The 22,431-nt window shown below is 41.6% G+C and overlaps 1 protein-coding gene across 2 annotated transcripts in view, besides 1 other annotated feature; it reads left to right on the top strand.

The window, feature by feature from the left end:
* The window catches only part of nAChRalpha3 (nicotinic Acetylcholine Receptor alpha3), a 90,970-nt gene that overhangs the window by 43,630 nt on the left and 24,909 nt on the right, over window positions 1-22,431 (top strand). For both annotated transcript variants that reach the window (NM_001298086.1, NM_080340.4), the window contains exons 4-6: window positions 16,240-16,534; window positions 16,715-16,895; window positions 21,646-21,761. In NM_001298086.1, coding sequence (NP_001285015.1) covers window positions 16,240-16,534; window positions 16,715-16,895; window positions 21,646-21,761 — 592 coding nt within the window. The remainder of the gene's footprint in view (window positions 1-16,239; window positions 16,535-16,714; window positions 16,896-21,645; window positions 21,762-22,431) is intronic.
* Window positions 10,369-10,660: a mobile genetic element.

Genomic DNA, 22,431 nt, shown 5'->3' with positions numbered 1-22,431 from the left:
GGGCTGTAAATCAAGCAAAAGTGAAAAAAAGTAAAAAAAAAAATTGGAATAAATATAGAAGTTTTCAACACTGCTATGTGGCTGGAAAAATGCATTCAAAGAAGAGAACAAACAGCTTCATTTGCATTTCCACTTGCCTCCACTTGTCTCATTCAAATGCGATCTACACTTTCACGGCCAACATTTTAAATAGACTTTCCAGGAAATCGCGAAAAAGCCACTGTGACAAAGGTAGCAAGCTGAGGCAAGTTGTTTCCAGAGATTATGGCCTCGGCTCATGATTAATTCATGCTAAGCGATATTGGTCGATTTTTCGCTTTCCTTTTGATAGTTTTCCAACATCGATAAATAATACGTAAGCCGATATGTTGAATTGAAATGATAGGCTTTGTATATAAATACTTTTTCAAGGCAAAAAACTGTGGTTCTTGACCAGCAAAAAAAAAAAAGAAAACTATGATTGACTGGTAAGCGAAAAGATTGATGCCTTAGAAACTTGTAACTTGTATCGATCGCTCTGCACATCTCTGATGCAACTTTGGTCTTTGCTATTCTGGCTTTCTATTTTGCAGTCCCGATTCCTCAGCTCCTGCTGCAAAAAGCCATTGAAAAGTTTTCAGCTCTTAAGTACACTTGCCCTTTGCCACCAGGCATCAGCTCCAGTCAGAAAACGGAAAACAGAAACCAGAAGCCCGTAACCTTGCCACCTCGCAGCCCCCATAAACCCCATTCACCCATCTGCCATCCACACCAGTATGTGTGTGTGTGTGTGTGGGCCTTAATAAACTTTTCAAATGCATGATTGATGATGTTTCCTTCGCTGCTCGGCAACATGAAAGTTTTTTGATGGCATTCTGTAAACGAGTCGCGTCCGCGAATGCGGCGCTAATTGTTGTTTTGCGAAATGCGCCAAATGTAATTACACAAATGAGAATGCATAAGGGGTGGTATTTTTGACTGCCTGGCAAAATGGCAAAATGGCAAAACGGCAAAATGGCAAAATGGTTTGCAATCCAAATGTGTTGACAAATTTTTGATTGGAGATTTTCGGGTAGCGGGCTGCGTTTTTGGGTGTTTCGCATTGGGGGCGAAATGCTCATTTAATAGATAATGCCCGTGATTGATGTCGCAGGCCTTAACCCCATTTGGACCAACAACAAAGTTGATGGGCATAACGCACGCGATGGATGGTAGATGATGGCGGTGGTACATGTACACGTATCGTGAATTGGATTAGGGATTCATTCCGCTACAGAATCCAACAGAGACTGATTACCGGGCGACAAACAATGAGGATAATTTTTGGGGCATACAATCGTTTCGTTTGTTCTTTGGCACAAAGTTAATTGGGAACTGTGACGTTTAGGAGATGTCAGTTGATTTACATCAATCGCTTTCGCCTTATGATCGTAAATAAATAAAACGATACGAGAGCAAATGTGAATGTCATTTGGATTTCTAAAATTTAATGACTCCAGCCTGATTTACACATCCGAAAATAAATGATCTAATCTGGAATTTAAAATGTAATCAAAATTTCAAACAAATGGCAAAGTACTATATGCGTTAATATATGTTAATTACTTCGCTTAGTGTTTTCAAAGTATTTCATAAATGAATTAACATGTTTCATTTTGAATTTTCACTTTCAAATCTAAAAATAAATTTTACATTCAAATTATCTAATCTGGAATTTAAAATCTAATCCAAATTTCACACAAATGCAAACATATAAATTGGTTTTAGATAACTTAGTGTTTTTGAATTGTTTCATAATTTATTTAACCAGTTTAAATACTTGCAATTATTAATTAAAAGTTCTTTCCATCTTTAGCTGTTTATAATTAATATATAGAATATATATATTTATATTTATTGCATTTTCTTAACACTTTAGTGGCTGATTTGTCTAGATAGTGTACTTGTATTTATCCACTGCTCGTGTGTAAGAAGTGGGCGTGGCACTGACCAAGTGCCATTTGGCCAGGAATTAGGTTAGTTGGCTCTTTGACTCGAAAGGCCAGTGGGTGGTGCTGAATAGTGGGTAATGTGGGTGGTGGGTGGTCGACGGATGAAGGGAATGGACGACAGCGAGTGTTTTGATAAATGAAGTTGTTGTCGCTATTTCAGTTGCAGTTGCATTTGCTGTTTCTATTTCGCCCCGGCACTTTTCTCCACTACTTTTCCTCGCTTTTCCACGCTTTTCCTTACTTTTCCCGTCCAACATTAATGTTGGCCAGTTTGCCAAATGAGCCCGGGGGTGGTGAAAAATGGCCAGAATGAGGCGGTGGACACTTGAAAATTTTTAAGCTGCGACAAAAGAATTTTCGCCAGGCAAGGCAAGGAAGTATGACAACAAACCGCAAGGAACACGCAAAAAAAAACTATATATATATATATGTATATATGTATAAAACGGGCCAAAATAGGAAACCTGCAAAACGAGGCGAATAAGAAGGAGCGCAACTGACTTTGGCGGAAATGGCAGAGCTTTCTTTTTTTTCTCCCATCATTTGTACTCCATTTTTTCATATTTTTTTTTGGCTGCCGTTGTCCTTCCTGCTGCAGCTGAAAATTGCATTTATCTTCAAGTTTGAGTTTCCTTCTCGGTTATTTATTTACTCACTTTTTTTCGCCATTCGCAATTCCTTCTGTAGCACACACACACACACAAAAACACACACACACTCAGCCGCCCACAAAGGAAAATAAAAATTGCATGTTGGCTGCTGTTAGGCTGATTTTATGCAATTTGCTTTCAAGCGACATTTGAGAAAGCTTTACGGTAGACAATTCCGCAACGGAGTGTACAGTGCGTTACGGCACTGTAAATATGCAAGAAAAAAAAGGGAGTAAAATTGTTAACACACTGGCATTTCATCTTGTATTTACAACAACAGTCAAGCTTAAAGTAGCGTAAAAAAAGGGCATAGATGCATTACCTTTGTGAAACGCACTGCACTTTCCTTCGAGTTTCTCAACTTTTCCTTCATATTCCGCCGATGGGTCATGCATATTTCATATCTGTTGTGCATATGTGTGAATATATATATATATGCGAGTAATCCGTTAGGGAATCGCTGACGGTGGCTACACTGCTGCACTTGCTCCACCTGTCCCAGCTGCCTTTTGTTGCATTAACCTTTGCATAATTTGATGACTTCACATCGGCTGCACTCCAGCCAAAAGTTGTCCAAAGTTTTGTTCAACAACACAGCGCCGAATTCGTGGATTACTCTATAAAGTACATGGAAAATATCATACGGATTTGTAGCTCATTGCAAAGTTTTTCTGAGTGAGCAACTTGCGAGCAAAGTGAATTACTTGGTTTTCGGTTAGTTCCTTGGGCTTAAATATATATTCCATAATTTCCCCTGGCCAAGTTTACCACTTTAATTTAATTTCAACTCATTTCGTTTGCCGGACGAGCGACGAGGGTGAAAACATGCCAGCACATGGAGAAATTGTGCATTAACTAATAGAATCAGTAAGCGATCAAAGTAAAGGATTCCATTGAATGAAGTACTTACTTCGCTACTTACTTCGCTACTTACTCCGCACTCACCGCTAAGAACTGACTTCGTTGCAAATATACCTTAAGATCCACTCGTTTCTCTCAGTGCCGCCGACGTGGAGTGCAAACAAAAAAAAAAACAAGTGTTGCCTACATTCGCGGGCCGTGGGCAAAATCACCGCCAGGCCAAAGCAGGCCAAATTCTGGCAGCGGGCCGGAGGAGCTGGCTTTACGGCGGAGCTGGTGAGATGCCGGCGGAGCAGCACTCAACGCTCCTTAGGGCCTCATGCATATTCAAAGAGCATTTCATGAACTCATAAGCACGCCACTCACACTTTCCACTCTCCACTCGCCGCTCGCCGCCCTTCTATCTCCTCCTGCCATCAAAGCCCCAAACGCCCGGAGGTCCTGCAGCATGAGTCTTTCCACCCCAGCACCAGCACCATCGTCACATCAAGGTGTCCGTGTCAATGCTAGTGGGCCAGGCAGGATCTGAGGTTACACTGATGCCCGGATGCTTGGTTGGCTGGCCTTCTTGTGGGTGATAGTCGGGCACTTTCGAATGGCCTGAGGTCTGTGTGGCTGCTAGCTGTTGGCTGGTGGGTGAGATTACCGCTTTCCTGCTGCTCGGGGGGGGGGGGGGGGGTCATTGGTGGTGGTCAGCTACCAGTTTCCAGTTTCAGTTAAGTGGTTCGCCCGAGGAACAATAAAACCCCAAGGGTCCTGCGGATTTTTGACACGCTATATATGAATGAATATCTATATCCTTTCCAACGAGTTTCACCGATCGGCAAACATTTCACTTAAGGGGCATTTTAATGAATAAAGTTTTTGCTTTGTATTCGAACGTATTCAATAAGTAAATGATCAAGACAACAACACATTGCTTGAAACACCACTATCGTAATATGCAATTTTATATGCCCGCCACAAGCTCGCTAGCCACTCAGAAATGATAATAGTGTGTCATAAATTCAGCAATTGTATGTTTAACATTATTGGTGCGATTTGTGGCTGCTCGAGGAAACATAGCATAAATGGGGGAGTGGGATTTATTAGCCACTAACCGCTGCACTTAGGAAGCAGAATGCCACATGCCAAGGACTTGTGGTCCTTTTAGCTACTTTAGCTCCTTTGGCTCCTCGGTCCGGTGCAAATGAAATATGAATAACGCAATAAAAACGTCTTCCCAACGTTGGCGCATGTGTGCGAATGTGTGGCCCAAGAAGTTGTGACATCCGAATACAATTTGCATCCCAACCGCACCACCCACAGCACCACCCACTTCCACACATGAATGGCTGCGCATAAAGTGACAGTTACATTTGTCGTTCGCTGCGTGCCCAGTAAACCAAGTAACTGTGGCAGTAACCAGTTGCCAGTAACCATTTGCCAGTTGCCAGTTACCAGTAAGCCAGTCGGTGCACTGAGAGAAAAACTGTAAGGGTATCGATGGCTGTCAATGCTAAGACAAGAACACGTCGGTTTATTGAACAAAAACCTAGGAAAAGTGAAATGTCATGCCTTAACTAACTCGTATTTGCATTCTCAACCGATTCGTGTTTTGATTTGGTAAATTTATTTTTTAATTTTTTTTTTCATTTTTACACCTTACAAAAAATGAAAAAATTCATTAAAAAATTGATTTCTCTAAGTCCGTTTTAAAATGATATGCGTAGCTAAAATTGGTTATAAGGAGTAAAAAACTACAATTCTTTTAGTTCTGGGACCATTTTTAGTCAAGTTATACCCAAAAAACCCATATTAAATATTGAATTTTCTGACAAAAATCGTTTTCTTGATTTTATGCGAAAAAATAATCGGTAATTTTAGCATAGCAATTTAAATAATGGTCCAAATATGGAATGTCATACCTCGTTGAGTTTGTTTCTTAATTCCCAATCGATTTGCATTCAAATTTGGGAATTCTAGATTTTTTCAATTTTTTGCAAATTTTGATGATGTTACCCCTTACAAAAAATGCGAAAATTTGGTCAAAAATTAATTTTTCAAAGTCCTTCCAAAAGTGATAAAAGTAGTTAGTATTGGTAATTAGGAGTGGAAAGATGTAATTATTTTAGCTGTCTGACCATTTTTGGTGGATTTATACAGAAAAATCGCATTGTAAATATTGTATTTTTGTCGAAAAACGTTTCTCTGGCTTTTTGAATAAATTGTAGTTGGCACCCATTTAAGAGTTATTTTTTCGCAGTGCAGAAGTTTTTGCTGCAAACGCATCTGCCAGATACTCAGATACTTTGCTCCTGATACGTCTGATATATATCCAGCAACTCGTTTCTCTCCCTGCATTTTGGCCAGAGATTGGGGAAGGCAAAGAGATAAGGATTGGGCCATGACGTTGATGGTTTTGCATACGCTTAATGCAATGGGGGTAGGGATGTTTTCGGGACAGAACGGCGGAAATGTCACAAAGGGGACAGGGGCGGCGTTAAGTAGTAAAAAAGTGTAGGATGGGGAGGGTGGTGGGGGGTAGGATTACGTAGCGCATGTTAGTGGATTGTCGGTTTCTGCGACGGGTTACGGACTTTACCTTCCGCCATTTGTATTTGTTTATCAAAGCGCGAACTTTTTGCAGCACCCCCATTTTCCTCATCCGAGTTCTGTGCAAATTTGTTACCAGCTGCACTTGAGAGCTTGTATGCGGCTGTATCTGTAACTGTATCAGTATTTGTATCTGTATCTGCATCAGTATTTTTATCAGTATCTGTATCTGTGTCAGTGTGGCTTGCAGTTCAATCTTCAGTCCTGTGACGCATTGCATTTTACGGCTTTCAAGCTCGTACATTCACACATGCCCCCATCTGCATATCCCCAGAGTCTGAATGTTATTACTACATTTGCTACATATTTTTTCTTTTTTTTTTTTGTACTGTATTTTGTATTATACCAATGTCAGCAGAAACTGCCAGTAGCTTGAACATTCCTAAAGTTCTGCAGCAGCCAGCCTTTGTTTGCATTGGAGATTATGGTTGCAGCATTAATTTGCACAAAAATAGGGGTTACATATACATATGCAGATTAAGATAGGATACTAAAGAAGTTTAATTCTATATTGCAAGGAGTCTTCCTTATTTTTTCAATTTTACCCGGTTATGTTTAACCAAGAAGCTGATCTTAGACTTTTTCAGTTGCTTTGTAGCATAGCACTCCTTGGATTCTTACAGCGCCAATTCAATTAAATACCATTTCTACTCACTGATGACATTTGCCACCTAACCAATCTCAATCTCAACTTGACGAGCCCCTCGTCCCTTTGCCGTTTGATTGCCAACCAACCGCCAATTGCTCATTTGTCTTCCGCTTATACCTGTTCGTGAGTTGCGGTTGTGTGTGTGTGTGTTTGTGTGTTTGTGTGTGGCGTCATTTAAAAGCCACAAAGTGCGCGGCAAACAAATCAATTTGCCATAATCATCAAGTAACCGTAACGGCAGCAGCGTAAGGCAGTGAAAGTGAGAGAGCTGCCACCAGTAAATGACCCCCCGATGCCCTGAAACTCAACTGAACTCCTGACCAAACAACCAGAAAAGGCGAGGAGTGAAAAGCTGAATGCGTTCACCATTGGCAGTTGCTGCCGCAATGCAATTACATTCTTAAAAACACTGGCAGAAAATAATGGTGTTCTCAAAGTTCATAAGTTTACAAGGTATTCACTACTCAGTAAAAAGTGGACAATGTAATGAACGATATGAGTACAGCTTTTGAGTTCATCTTTAAAAAGTATTAAATATTTTTTATAGTGCATCAGTGGCGCCTTGAATGTGGGGCACGTGAATTGGCCGCTTCCCGTTTGTAAAAGAGAAATGGGTAGAGGGCGAGGAAAAGGGATGGCGAAACACGAATTCGCAATTAAGTGATTTTATGGTCGCGTATTTCAATTTATTGCCAATCGAGCGTTGCCAATCTGCCACCCACGAAAACGACGCTCTTTGAGAGAGATTTTCCTTCGCGGGCAGGGGGTTCCCCCCAACACACTGCTGACATTGACATGTGTGTGCATGTGTGAGTGAGTGTGCGGAAAGAGGTGGGGGGGGTAAGGAAAAAATCGGGGGAAAAGTCGACGAAAAGCCGGGGAAATGCGGGCTCCAACGCAAAGCTTTCTTTCAACATTAAGCGATATTAGATTTATAGCACACACACAGTCACGCACACTCACACACACCCACAGGCGCACACATATACGCATACGCACAAATATCGCGTCATCATCATCGCCATCTTTTTAGTGCTGTCACTGCCGCTGTCAATGGCTGCACTTCCGTTTCCGTTTCAGAACTGCGCTTGTGCGCTAGTGTGTGTGTGTGTGTGTGTTATCTTGTCAGCGAAAGCGACTCGACTTGATTACGTTGCCATTTGCTTGGAACACACTCAAAACACACGCACACACACACACAACACATGCAGCTAGCACGCATCAGGGGGATCAGGGGGATATATGTTAGCGAGCAAATGACATTTTTATATCAATTTGCCATGCAGCTGCGCAAAACTTTTGATTATATTTTCTCAAAGAATATGCTAAATATGGATTTCTATAACTAAATCTTTAAATTATGTACGATTCGTGCAATTTGTACATCTGTTCCATTGTTTACAAACATTAAATTGTACATTTAACACACTTAAATGTCTGTCCGCACTTGTAATCCCCAGTGAACCCAAATGAGCTCTGTAAACTTTTGACATAGCACACATGCACCCGCCTTTTCCCAAAGTTGCCGTTGCCGCATTGAAGTGGATGCAATCGGATTATTATATCACAAAGAATGGAGCCAGTATGCGGACACCATGGGCAAATGAGACCTCATTAAAAACTAACTTCGAAAATATTAGCACAGCTTAGTTACAAGCAAAGTGAAGCGAAAGTTTTGCCAATATTTTGACAACCAATATAGCTTTCAAAACAAAAGGACAAATGAGTTGAACTTTTTGTAAAACTGTGTGGATAATACAGCTAATTCCGCAAACTCTGTGCATTTTGTACGCATAGATATATAAAGCTTCTAACGCATAAGTATTGTTAACGGAATGTTGAAGGCTCTAATTGAGAAAATCTTTTGAGAGAGTCGTCGCATTTCTTAAACATTAGTTTTGTAACCCATTTGAGGTCCTTTCGTCCTTTATGCCCGCTATGGCATTCCATTGTGCCAAAGTAATCAGCTTTCGTTTGCCTTCCAGCCAAGTGAGTTAGAAATGTGAAAACGAAAGTGGAGGTGGGCCAAAGTTTAGGTTAGCACACATACATAAATGCTAAAAATGTTTCATGCTCTTCGCGTGCCAATGATGCCAAAAAAACTCACACACACGGAGAAACATTCTGGTTTCGTGGATGGGCAAAGCAAATAGGGCGTGGCCGACTCCCACCAAATTCGATAAAGCCAAAGAACACCGGATTTCAGCATTCGCATACACTTGCTATGAGCCCAAATACTTTTGCTTATGCTAAAAATATAAACATAATATAATATTTTCGTATTACTTGTAAGAGTTAGTAAATAGTTTTATTTACCACTTGCCAAATGCAAATAATTAAATATATGATGATTTCACCAAGAGAGCATTTGCCATTTAAAGTGCTGTTGACTGGCTTTGCTCGTTAGAAATGCGTTAGCAGCAGTGCCCCCCCCTCTACACTCCAGTTTTCCCATTTTCCCATTTTCCCGCTTCTCGTTTCGAGTGTGCGTGTCGTCGACATTTCCTACTTCCTGTTTCCGCCGCTTTCCCAAGTTCCTTACACCAACGAAATCCGATCTGCCCCCGCAACTGCGACTACTTTGGATCGTTGTTCTTTTTTATTTTTGTTTTTTTCGGCACTTGGCCATCGTAGGGAAGTCCCGATTCGTTTTGACACATTGCCATTGCCAGATGGTATTAAAGGCTAGATTGCAGGGGGCTACTGGTAATTCCTGTTCGTTTTTTGACGCATGGCCATAAAAAATGATGATGGGGATCATGCACGTGCTCTACGCTCAATTCATCAGGTTGCAACACCTACAAAACGAATGAAATTCGGTATTTCCAAATGGCTGCGATGTATTGGGTGTTTGTGTGTGTGTGTGTGCGTACGTGTGTGTTGGCTAGTTGATGGGCATCGCCTGACACTTGGCAAAAATATTGCCATTTAAGCTTCGGACGCAGCGTTTACGCCCCTGACAGGACCAGCAAGGATATGACGATGACTGGCGAAGGCAAAGCATGGAAAATGGCGTGGAAAGTGGGAAAGTGTAGAATGTGGAGAAATGGAAGCGGATATGGTGGGGCAACTGGCACAGGGTGTCAGTTAGTGAATGATTGCATTCGTTTGCATTTGATGGCCATGTAATTGGTCATATCACCGAGAATATATCAAACAGGATGCCCCAAATTCCACACGGAATGCAGGCAAGTGCAGTGGGGGGGGGGGGGGCAATGGAAAAGTGGGTAAAAGCCATCGGAAAAATGGGTGCAAACAATCCATGCGTCCGCTGAAAATGGATATAAATTCGTTGGACATTTTGCATATAACAAAAAAATTAACATCTACACTCGTCTTTTGAGCTTTGGTTTAAACTTAAAGCCAAGATAGAAACATTATAAAATGGCTGTGGCGCACTAAAACGTAACTGAAAAAATTCCCTCTTTTGGCAAATATTTTAATTAAGCTCTGTGCTTGAATTTAAATATAACCATTTATTTTGCCATCCTTACCAAAAAGCGAGATGCCTTCTGGAATACGCAAAAGCACACACATGCGACTTGGTCAGCACTTTCATTTAGTTTGTTTTTTTTTCTCCTTAAACCGTTTTATGCTGTGCCATCTTCGTGGGTCACTTGCTCTGGCCTCCCCCCAACATAAAAAAAAGAGAGAATGCTATAGTCGAGTTTCCCGACTATCAGATACCCTAGCGTGAGCTAGTATGAATGCGAACGCGAAATTTCATTATTTTTCTGGGATATCAATAGATATTGGGGTATAAAATGATTAACAATTTAAAAAATTATAAAAAAAATTCTCGACGTTCGTACGGACAGATGGACATGTCTAGATCGACTCCGATATGGATTCTGATCAAGAATATATGTACTATATTCTTTTAATGGTCGAAAACGCTTCCTTCTGCGTGTTACATACTTTTGAACGAATCTAGTGTATCCTTTCACCCTACTAGTAAGAGGTATAAAAATGGTATAAAAAAATGGGGACGCGACTAACAAAATTATTCATATTATATTTACACAGTGGCTGTCTGCTTCGCTTTTCCCCTTTTTTCCTGCGTATTTTCATCTGCAATCTGTTTCATTCTTTTCGCAATTTTTTGTTGCCCGCTTTTATTGGTGGAATATGTGGAAGGTTTTCGTTTGTTTGCCCAATGTGCGTGCCACCTGCAAATGCCGCTGGCCAAAAGGGGTGAAGTTGGTGGTGAGATGGGAAATCCACTCGCGATTGCGGGTTAACAAAACGCGGCCAGTTTGTCACCCACATTCGAAATTCCCACATTGGTCATTCACATTGTTTGGCAGCGACCCTTAACCCTCTGCAAACCTCCTTTTTCTGCGAGCGAATGTTTTATTATTCATACGCCCCGTTGGCCCTCGACTGCAGCTGCACTTTGCAGTTGCCCCCAAAAAGTCGGACTGCTCGCTGCTTTTTTTTTTTGCTCTGATTTCACCGCAAAGTGCAACCATCCGATAAACACGATCAGATCGGACGTGAATCTGTCCAGTTTATCATTTTTGCATAGTTGAATCAAAGGAAAACTGGCAGAAACAATAAAAATAAAATGTCGAATGCAAGGGAAAACTTTTCAACATTTTTGATGTCTCGTGCGTTTAAGAGGTAGTAAATAATATGTTTTTTATTTTGTGAAATATATTTAGGGGCTTAAGCAAGGAGTTTAAGATGAAGTTTTACAAACTTCATCAAGTATACGCCGCGTTGGCTTGGCGCTCTCTTTCTCTCTCACTCTATCTCTCTAATTATCCAGCTTAACCGACGCCTTTAATTAGCCACTGCCAAAAGGGGCGTGGCAAGGGAAAGAGAAGCCTCTGATAACTGGGGAATTTCGCAAGTGGCTGTCATGGGGGAAAGTTTCCTCGATGTGCCGCAGAGAATTTCACTCAAATATATTTATATATTCCGCAGGAAAACTCCGTTCGTAGCAGCTGCAATGCCACCCACAATGTTCACCTGTTTTTCCGCTTTTCCTTCAATTCTTTTTCAACTTCGCCTCGCTTTTTTCTGCTCCCTTTTTCTATTTCTGGCATTTTTTTTTTTTTTTTTTTTTTTGCTTACTCAACTGCAAAAGGCGAATGCAATTTTTGTGTAAACAACGCCATAAATTCCAATGGAACTAAACAACAAAACGTTTGGCATTGGCAGACAAGGCCGATGGCAAAGACGAGGGGAAAACTGAAGGAAAAACGAAAGGGGGGGAGGGGGTGGTTTTCGTCCCGGAAAAGCGGAAAAGCAGGGCGGCTTCAATAGCCCAAGAAAGAGCTGAAATTATCATGAAAACGCTGCTTGGTTTATTCGCTTATTCTTTGTTGAAGTTGGTTTTGGTTGAGCGCTGCAAATTTACACGCAATTATTGTGAATGAATGAACAGCGAAAGGAAATGCCCACTGGAAAATGTATTTTCCTGTTAAATTTAAACTACCATTTGTCGGCCTTACTTTCATAGATTTTCCAGTTCGACGAATGGGAACTATAGGTGTTTAACTTTTCACTAACAAAACTACCACATCAATTGTATTTATGAATTAATGATTGCGTTAGGATGTGCATATATACATACAATATTTCCTCTGCCCTTTTGGTTTGTGTATTATTGAGCTCAATTTACAACGCATTTGCAGCAATCCCCCAAATTAGTTGGTCAACTCATTTAGGGATTTGCTCACAACCGAACGACTTACAGCTGCGAAACGCCACTGTCCTTGTGCTCTCTTATTCATTAATATTGTCGCCACAGAAATGTAAGGAACAAAAGGTTCGGGGAGTAAACTAATCAGAAGTTCATGGCACATTTGCAAAGCCCCAAAATGTTTGTTGTTGGTGTTGAAACAACAACTGAAGGGAGCAGAGTAAACTAGAAATAATTATTTAGGAGCCAGAAACACGGTCGGCAAAATGCTGGTCCACTGAAAGTGCGAATAACAATGGGGGTGCAAAATACTCGTACAGGAAAATTGCATTTGGTTGGCAGCCAACAAGCACTCGGTGCTTTAATTAGAAAGTCGAGGTCAGTGCAGAGTCTCCGATTTAGCCCACTCCGATTACTTCGCTTTGAATTCCAAATGCCAAATTCCAAAAACCGAATAGCACATAGTATTCGAAATGAAGTCGAGCCATTCGAATGGAAATTTAATTGCCACCGGTCTTATCAATTAACTGCAAGCGAAAGGCCAAACAACAAAGTAACTTCAGTTTTATATTTGAGGACACAAAACACGGCTGGCTAAATACCAAACAAATTTAGTTACAAATGTTTCGGCACTGACCAAAATATTTCAAGTTAATACATTCAAGTTAGTACATAATAGTCGTTTTAAACTGATTTAGGTTGGTATGTGTTTTTTAAATATAAACATAGTTACATTTGGTTTTGCAATGCACAGAATATAATTGCTTAGTGCAATTTTCTTTCAGTGCAGCCATAGCCATGAACACTTGTTTATGTGTGTTCATTTCTGTGTGTGCTTTTGACAATAAACACATTTACAAGTGCGGGGAAAAAACACGCAAAGCAATCATAAAATGTGCTTTTTTGGCTACCTTAATGTGATTGTCATACACACAAACTCACACACACACAAACACACAAACACACACACACAGCGGCAGTCGATTAACACCCACACAGGGAAAAGCAGCCTGTGCTTGGGCAATATAAAGCATACGCCGCGTATGACAGGCCCAAGTCGAGCCCAACAAAAGCGGTTGCCGCAAAGGTCCGTTTAACTTAACGCTTCCCACGCGAGCCACAATCCATATACGACTGTATGTGTATGTGTATGCACACACACACACTGGCACACTCGCACACCCACACACTGTGTCGCATAAAAGTCTCACACCTTGCCAAATAAATGGGTGAGTGTACACTCTTGAAAAATTAACAAAGAAACTTGCCAACTCTTTCGGAAACTTTCTTTAAGAACTAAAATAAATATTTAATCAGCTCAAGGTTTATATTTCAAAGTAAAACAACTATTTTATTAGAAGATTACATTTTGTAGCCAAACTTCTAAATCTTCGGATAAATTCCGCAAAAGTTGTGGCCATCTTTTTATGAGTGTACTCGGAATTCAGAATCCAGCAGCCATGTGCTTGCCCAAATTACTTGACGCCATTTAACGGCCTCAAGGCTCGTTTAAGATGTTTAGGCCAGCCGCAATAGGTGGCCAAAAGTGAGTACACCAGATGGTAATGTCACTGGATCTGGTTGTCGCAAAAATGAAATAGGTCAATGAAATAGGTCAAAGGTAATACGATATTCCGCTCTAGAAAGGCTTTCTCTGGATTAAAATATCCATTTAATCATTATATTGTATAGATAGAAAGATAAATACTTAGTTACACATTTAATACTTCTTAGAAGCTAGTACAATAATAATAAATTTTTGCATTACCGCAGGCAAAGTTTCCTGTTTTGCTTGATTTGTGATGTTCGACTGCATTATTTTGCCATTATAATTTCATATTAGCTGACGTTCAATTAAGGCATCACAGATTAAATTGATAGTTTATATATTCGTTTTATTCGTTTTGTTGTCAAGCGAACGAAATTGGAAGCACCTAAATCCTAAATCTGCCACAATGATGCCTGCCTGGCAGCATAACGATTCGGGATTAGCTGTATGCCATTAACATTGTTCGATGCCGATTCCCCTCTTCCAATTCCCCTCTTCCCACTCCACCTTGCCCCATTCCACCTTTGCCCATTTCCCCTTTCTCATTTCGCAAATTCCTGGTAGACATAGAGCATACAGGCATTATATATGCTCGCATTATGGTCATTGTGCTGCTGCCCATCGTCGTCGCCTCCCATCGGACAAAGTCAATTAATGTGCGGGACATTAAATTAATGATATATGCCGATAGCCACGCCCCCCGTCCACCGACCACCGCCCTTCGCATTGACCATTGTGACCGGCTAATCTGGCTGGGTCGCTCAGCTAATTAGCTTTTCGTCCGGGACCTTGGCTTTGCTTGCCCTCGGAAAAACGATTGGAGTATATACAATACATATGTATGTATGTATACAGTACAGTACGTATGAATGCAAAACATCATGCAGAGCGGATAATGTGAATGGGAAATCTTTTAATTGATTTATTTTCGCTTTGTCTGCGACTTTGGACAACATCTCCATTTCAATACGCAGTCGGTAACTATTTTAATGCGCTTAGAGCCCCAGAGATGGAGGCATTTTTATGCCCCGATGTTATATAGTAATGATAAGCTGATTAGCGCAAGTCTCGCATAATGACATTGGCGACATTTTACAGCTGCCCTATCTGCTTATAGTCCCACTCACACTGTTACACAAGCATAGATAGATGAATGAATGTGTATCCATTTCCGTCTCCGGCTCCCTTTCATTGCGATTCGAAATCAGCTGCAGACTGCTGGCTGATCCGAGCCAGACTAAGCCAACCCCGCGGGCGGATGGCTGTCGCCCCCAGGCGAGGATGCCAATCAGGCTCTGCTGCTGATGCTGATGCTGATGCTCCGCGCTCCTTGCTTTGCATGTCAAACTACACTGCGAGAAGTTAATGAAAGCTTATTATACTAAATGGTAATATGGATATAGCAAAGAGTTAGAGCTAGAAGCTAATACTTATATATATAGAAGCGGTGCTTCCGCTTTTCGCCCAGTGCAGCGGCTGGAGTTAGTGGAGCGAAGCGGTGGAGGAGCAGCAACAATGGAGGCCAACGCTTGACTGAGCCATTGGCCACCCGCCTCGCTGAACGCTGTCGCTGGGCGAGCTCCTCTGCCCGCCCGACCTCTGACCCAGATCCTGTTGTCCTGCCAGCGCTTTGGCCATTTGCTCTTTGCTGTTGGTGGTGCCACGTTGTTGCCGTTGTTGCTGGTGTCGCTGGCATTGACGGCGCATTAACTCATTTCCTGCATCATTAAGGGGCACCTGCAATTTTCGCACATTTACGCCGCAGACGTGGCCAGGATGTCGGCAGATACCCCCCCCCCCCATCGCTACCTTAATCAATTTAGACGCAGGACTCCACTTAACTACGCTTTGACTGACAGAGAAGCGGCGGATTGAATTCGCTGATGATTTTGTGCGATTTATTCGTGAAATTGTTAGCTATAACTGCAAGCAAAAAGGTGATTAGATGCACAAAGAATTCAAAGAAAAATATTACGCATACGACACGTTGGCCCCTACTATAAAGTAGTATAGCATATGCAATTCATAATGCTGGCATTTCTGTGCATTCACACACAATAGGTGTGGAAATCGAGAATGTTTAATAAGCTAGAATAGTTGAAATAGCCCAGGGTGATTTGAGTTCGAATCGGTAAAGTTTCCACTCCGAATGCACTCACCAACATCTATGTACATACTTATATACATACGTACACAGCTCCTCGGCCATTTGATGACCCACTTTAACGGCATTTATCCAACGACAACGACTTAAATCCTTATCCGCTTTTTATCCTTTTGCTTCCACGTTTTTTTTTTTTTTTTCTTATCCGCAGGCAGCACAGCGAATCCGGATGCGAAACGATTGTACGACGATTTGCTGAGCAACTACAACAAACTGGTACGACCGGTGGTCAATGTGACGGACGCGCTCACCGTTCGCATCAAGCTGAAGCTATCGCAACTGATCGATGTCAATCTGAAGAACCAGATAATGACCACCAATCTGTGGGTGGAGCAGTCCTGGTACGACTACAAGCTCAAGTGGGAGCCCAAGGAGTATGGCGGCGTCGAGATGCTTCACGTGCCCTCCGATCACATCTGGCGTCCGGACATCGTTCTCTACAACAAGTGAGTTTATGGGATATAACTAATTCGCTTACTTTAGAATAATATACTGAATATCTGCATGTTTAATATTTAATAATATTTATTGTACTAACCGATGCCAAAGGTGTTTGTTAACACTCGTGATTAATTCGCTTACCATGTTATGTAAGCCAATGTATTATAAACTGATGAACTTTTCAGCGCCGATGGCAATTTCGAGGTGACGCTGGCCACCAAGGCCACGTTGAATTACACAGGACGCGTCGAGTGGCGACCGCCGGCGATTTACAAGAGCTCCTGCGAAATCGACGTGGAGTACTTTCCCTTCGACGAGCAGACCTGCGTCATGAAGTTCGGCAGCTGGACATACGATGGATTTCAGGTGGGCATAACTAATATACATATATGCTATGATTGCAATTAGGTTTTAAATGAGAGAGTCGTACTTTAAGTTTGGTTAATTTTTAAGTTTGGCTGCTGATTTAAACAGCAGATTTTATGCCAGGTAGATGATCATTAAGCTTAACAATGTATATCTTGAGTTTACCAACTTTATGTTCACCGCGAACCCATTTCGTTGGCAACATTCAACTAGTCTTGGCTAAGAAGATTTTCAATTTCGCATTTGGAAACATATCTTTGATGTCCCTTTTATGTGTACCGCAAATTTGGCTGGCGGCTCCTTGACACAGAGATAGAGGGAGATCCTTTTGCATTCCCACATTTCCCCGCACACGTGATCCAATTTAAAGCACACACAAATGAAAGTTTTGTCGGCCGTCTGGCCTTTGGCTAATTGGTTTATAAATCTGTGGCAAGTGTTCGAGTCGCAGCAGGACATATATCAGGCAGATACATATGTATGTATGTGTGTGTTGCCATTAAAGGATATGCCAGTGGGCCAAAAGCTCCTTATCTCAACCCATTTCCCATTCCCCATTACCCATTTCCCATTCCCCGGTGACTATCTCATTTACACATTTACAAATTGCTCACCTGGCGCTCCTTTTTGGGCGTCTCTGAGCCCGGTTTAGTGGTCATAAACCGGAATACGGTCATAATTCCTTTTTTGGAATACTGGCATGGAATTTCTCACGTTTTATGGTCACAAAACACAGCGGCAACAAAGAAGGAGACGGCTGCCAGGCAAATGGTTTTGGAATAGACCGACAAACAGTCAAACAGACAGACAGACAAAGAGACAGACATACAGATAGACAGTCGACCACAGGGAAGCTTCATAAAAACGTCTCCAGTGGTTTTTGGCCAGCGGGTCGAGGAGTAAATACCAAGGATGAGGAATGAACTGGGTACCTGGAATTTAGGGCACAGGACACCGAACGCAGGACACTAAGGCAGCTTGACACCTGCCCGGCAAATCGGCAAATGTCGGCGACTGGCGGTCGCAGGCCGCGTTACATCGTAAAATTCTCTGCACCACACAAAAATGCAAGCCTAGGCGATTGTACACTGAGAGAAATTTGAAATAAAATCAAGAAATTGTGTATTTGAGATAATGAAAGCCATAGATGCCACACAAATCCAAAAAGAGACTTCAAATCACGTGTATAGGTGTTCTAAAATAACGAATTAATCATAATAATGAATAGAGCATTTTCTTCATATTTTCAACCATCACCCGCCCTCAATTTGAATAGATTTTCTCCGTGTGTAGATTTGGGAACGGCTGGAGAACCCCGTTGGATGCTTTGCGGCTTCGTCCTGCGGTTGGGACCTTGCCAGCTAATAATGAACTGGCATTAGGTGGGTATCTAAGCCAAGCGGCTCCATTCTCTTAGCCCTCCATTGAGGCGGAAAAAGTCGGAGAAAGGGTTAACCACATGCATCCACTGAGCAGCATTAGCCAGGCCATAAAAACGCCGACCAGGTCGCGTTTGGTTTGAAAAATTATAGTCTTCTCGTTGGCAGAATGAAACCAAAGAAGAGCTGATTAGAGCTGTGTAAGTAGTAGCAGAAAGTAGAGCTTTAAAATCGAAATCCCCATATTAATGCTATCGAATAACAGATGCAAAATTATTGTTAAATCAATTTAAAGCTTAGCCAACACATTTTGGCCAACTAAAATCAAATGGGTCGCCTTATAAATTCGAGTGAATTATGCATAAATTCAGCATTCACACAGCCCCATGGATATTATCTCGGAAAATATCAACAATTTAATGGCACACACATTAAGGTCTACTTAAAGTCAAAAGTCCCGGGGGAAAATGGAAATTGTGTATTTTGTTTCAATCACTCAATTAGCAGAGCAGTTAAATTGTATCTATGTGTGTTATTAGCTTGACTTGATGCCTTTGTTTAATTGTTGGCACAATTAGCAGAATGTATCTACTTTCTCTTGAGAGCTATCTCTCCTTCTGGCCAACACATACATGCATGCATTAACACCTGCTCACCTACAGACACACACACACACACACACACACACACACAACCGCACTTAGTACAAAGAACACACAGACAGCTGACTAATTTGGTAAAAAGCTAAATGCTCATTTACTATTAAAAAGGAAAGGCGCTAACAAGCATTTGACACGACACGAAAAGTGGCGAAGGGGCGGGGACAGAAAAGTTGATGCGGCCGAACATTGTCTCAAATGTTGCTTACACTGAAAAAAAACGGAAAATAATATATATTTAATAGGAATTTCATAATTTCATAAAGAAGTGCGGAAATATTTGCATAGTAAATGCTTACCTATGTCACGATTGCAATCAGTTTAAAATTTGTATTATTTTTGTAGCAATGCATTTGTATATAAATAACAATATTTGTCTGATTTTTAAAAACTATTATATAGTCAAGTCACCAAATTTTCCATCATAAGTAGTTCCCTGATTAATTTAAGTGTGCTTACATTGTTCACCGTGTAAACGGTGGCATGTTGTGTTCAACTTCACGCATAAATCAACCGCAAAATGAGCGATATCCTAACATAGTAGCTGCAAATTATTTATGAAGACACCAAGCGAATGGCATTCATTCATTCGCAGTTTCTCCAGATGCCAGTGGCATCAGTCTGCCTGACAGCGGAAATATTTCATTAAATCATCACTTCCTTATAGTGAAATTTCCGCAACCACTTAAAATAACAATTTCCGCATTGGCAATTCCACCAGCAGCCATTGCACCTGGCTTTGGTCCTGCTCGTTCTCGTCCTGTGTAAGCCACATCCTGTCTGGATTATTCTACGTTTTGGCCCAATCTGCGCCATAGCTGCATCTTCGCAGCCTGTTTTTCATTCATGTTCAACCAGCGTCGATTTCCTAATTTTCGTGTCAATGAGCCAAACTTGAACGGTGAAAATTCGTTGGGAAAATCGAGTTGGGAAATCCTGGAGTCTCTGCGCAGTCGAACAAAAGGCAAGGGCAAGTTCATAGGCTCAATTTTTACACTTGATTTAGCGCAGGAAACCCACGCACACACATGAATACGACACTTGTAAAAATTGAGAACCTTTACTTTTATTGCTTAAAAATATGTGGTGGTTAAGATACCACTGAATCACTTTCCTTCTTTGGCTTTCAATGAAATAGTAAATGATATAGTAAATATATATAGTAAGTACTTGCTTATAGTTTCTTTTAAAGCTTACACGTTTATTTTTTAAGTGCATTACTGAACTTAGCTGAAAGAGAGAGTGAGCGTAGTGGCATAGGGACGTGAAATCGTATTAACGTCACTTTTCAAATTTCACGCTTTTCCAAAAACGCAACCCCACCCCGCGCCCACAATGTCAACTGGCACCTGCAAAACGGCCATACCACCACCCACCGCCCACTTTGTCACTCCCCCTTTACATTGCCACCTTGTCGGCTACTTTAGACCCCAATCCGCTACCCGCTCGTCCTTTTGGAGGCCATGGAAAATCGTTGAGGCGTAAATTGGCAGACAAAATGCTTTAGGAAATTCAGTCGAAGAAAGGAAGGAATTAAAAATTGCTGATGGAACGAATGCACTTCCGGGTTAATATTCAAACGGCAAGTGTACACAAAAAAGCTGAGCAAGCTTGGCAAAAACTAGATAATGCAGTTGTGGAAGAGCTTTATGTGCGACCTGGCCAAAAAGAAAATAAAAAAGGTCAGTGTTGAGAAGGGAAATTGAAAGCAAGATAGGCTACAAAGATCAATCTTAAATACGTTTTATCAAGAACAAAGGGGTATTAAAAAATATTTATATATATATATTTATTTATACAAAATATGTAATAGATTAAGTTGGCATAAGTTCAGGAACCCAAATATTTAGCACATCTGGACGGAATCGAGTGAAATCCAGACGAAAATTGGAAAGGCACGAATCAAGTTCGATAGAGTGTTGCAATCGCATGTCAAATACTTTATCCGGAACTATTCGACCTCGGACATGCGAAGGAATGCTGCCAATGCACCTTCCTCTTGGCCAGCTGGATAGGTGGCTAGGTAGATAGGTGGGCAGTAGATGGTGAGATGGAGAGATGGCCAGGTCCTGTCCATGTCCATGTCCTGTCAGCTGCAGTCGTGCCGAACTAAGCAAAACTGAGCACTGAAACTGAAGTGCAGCCTTCGCATGTTTGTCCATTTCGGTATCGATGGTGTCTTCTGGAGCATTTTACTCTCCATCTGGCCACCTGGCCAGCCGCTCTGCTCCTGGCAACACTTGGATCGGGTTGTGCAGTTTCCCAGCTTTCCCGTTTCGAGAATGCTGCCACTGAGTTTGACAGTCAAATCGGAATGGCAGCCAGGACGCGTCAGGATATCCGGGGCCGGGAAAAAAGGGTCGAAACAGAGAGACATCTGGCAGTGAGTGCAGTCCAATTATGTTCGCTGTCAGCGCAACGCAGTATTTGTCTAATCACTGCAAACTGCGAGGAAACTCAAGGAAGTGATGGCACTTTGGCCAGATATATGTACGAGTCGATTGTTATTAATTAGACTAGTGCACATATCTTTGACGATATGTGTATATTTATTTATAAAGTAAATTCTTTTGTTTAAATAACCACTTACTTTCCCATCGTAACTCCCTAATATATTGCAAATTACTCAAGTGTAAGTTAAGTTAAGCCGCCGGATTGTGCAGTGCACCACTATAGCAACCTGAAAACTAACCACTTTGCATCCACTTTCAGGTGGATCTGCGGCACATCGACGAGCTGAACGGCACCAATGTCGTGGAGGTGGGCGTGGATCTGTCCGAGTTCTATACGTCCGTCGAATGGGATATCCTCGAAGTTCCTGCAGTGCGGTAAGTGCCAGCCATTCAGCTCACCAACCATCCAATTGAAACCATTACAACCGACCAACCATTCCGGTGGCCCACTATCCAGTGGACCAAACACCCATCCATCCAAGCATCCACCCACCGAGAAAGCAACAGCAACAACAATTATTTTTGGCAGAAACTCCTTTGGCAAGTTCCTTGGAAGCTTTGGACGCTGTCACAAAACACAAACACAAATCTTTCAGGATGTCAGAACGCACACACAAACATACACACACTTACAAACACACACACACACTAACGCAGGTCAAGGATGCAAGTGAAAGAGACAGACATAGGACGGTAGAAAGAGACGGAGAGAAACGGGGCCTGACCTGAGTTGAGTTGTCGATGCCGATGATGATCTTTTGGGCATGAACGTGGGCGTGGTCCCTATTTACACTTTACACCTCCCTCTTCTTCTCGCACCCTCAATATTTTTCCCTTGAAGTTTTTAAATTAAAAAACTTTGCCAAAAGGAACTGCCAAAGGAATATAAAAAAAAAAAAAAATACAAAAAAAAAACAACCAAAGCGACACAAAATTATACATATAAATAAATAGAGGGTCCTGTTTCTTATGTTTCTTCATTCTGGCCGTCTGGTCAGGCATATGTGTTGTGCGTACAGCAGCGGCTAGAAAAATAGGTCTGCTA

Source organism: Drosophila melanogaster, chromosome X (assembly GCF_000001215.4).
Source record: "Drosophila melanogaster chromosome X".
NCBI lineage: Eukaryota > Metazoa > Arthropoda > Insecta > Diptera > Drosophilidae > Drosophila > Drosophila melanogaster.
The sequence above is the reverse complement of the archived record's forward strand: the minus strand, read 5'-3'. Positions and strand labels throughout refer to the sequence as shown.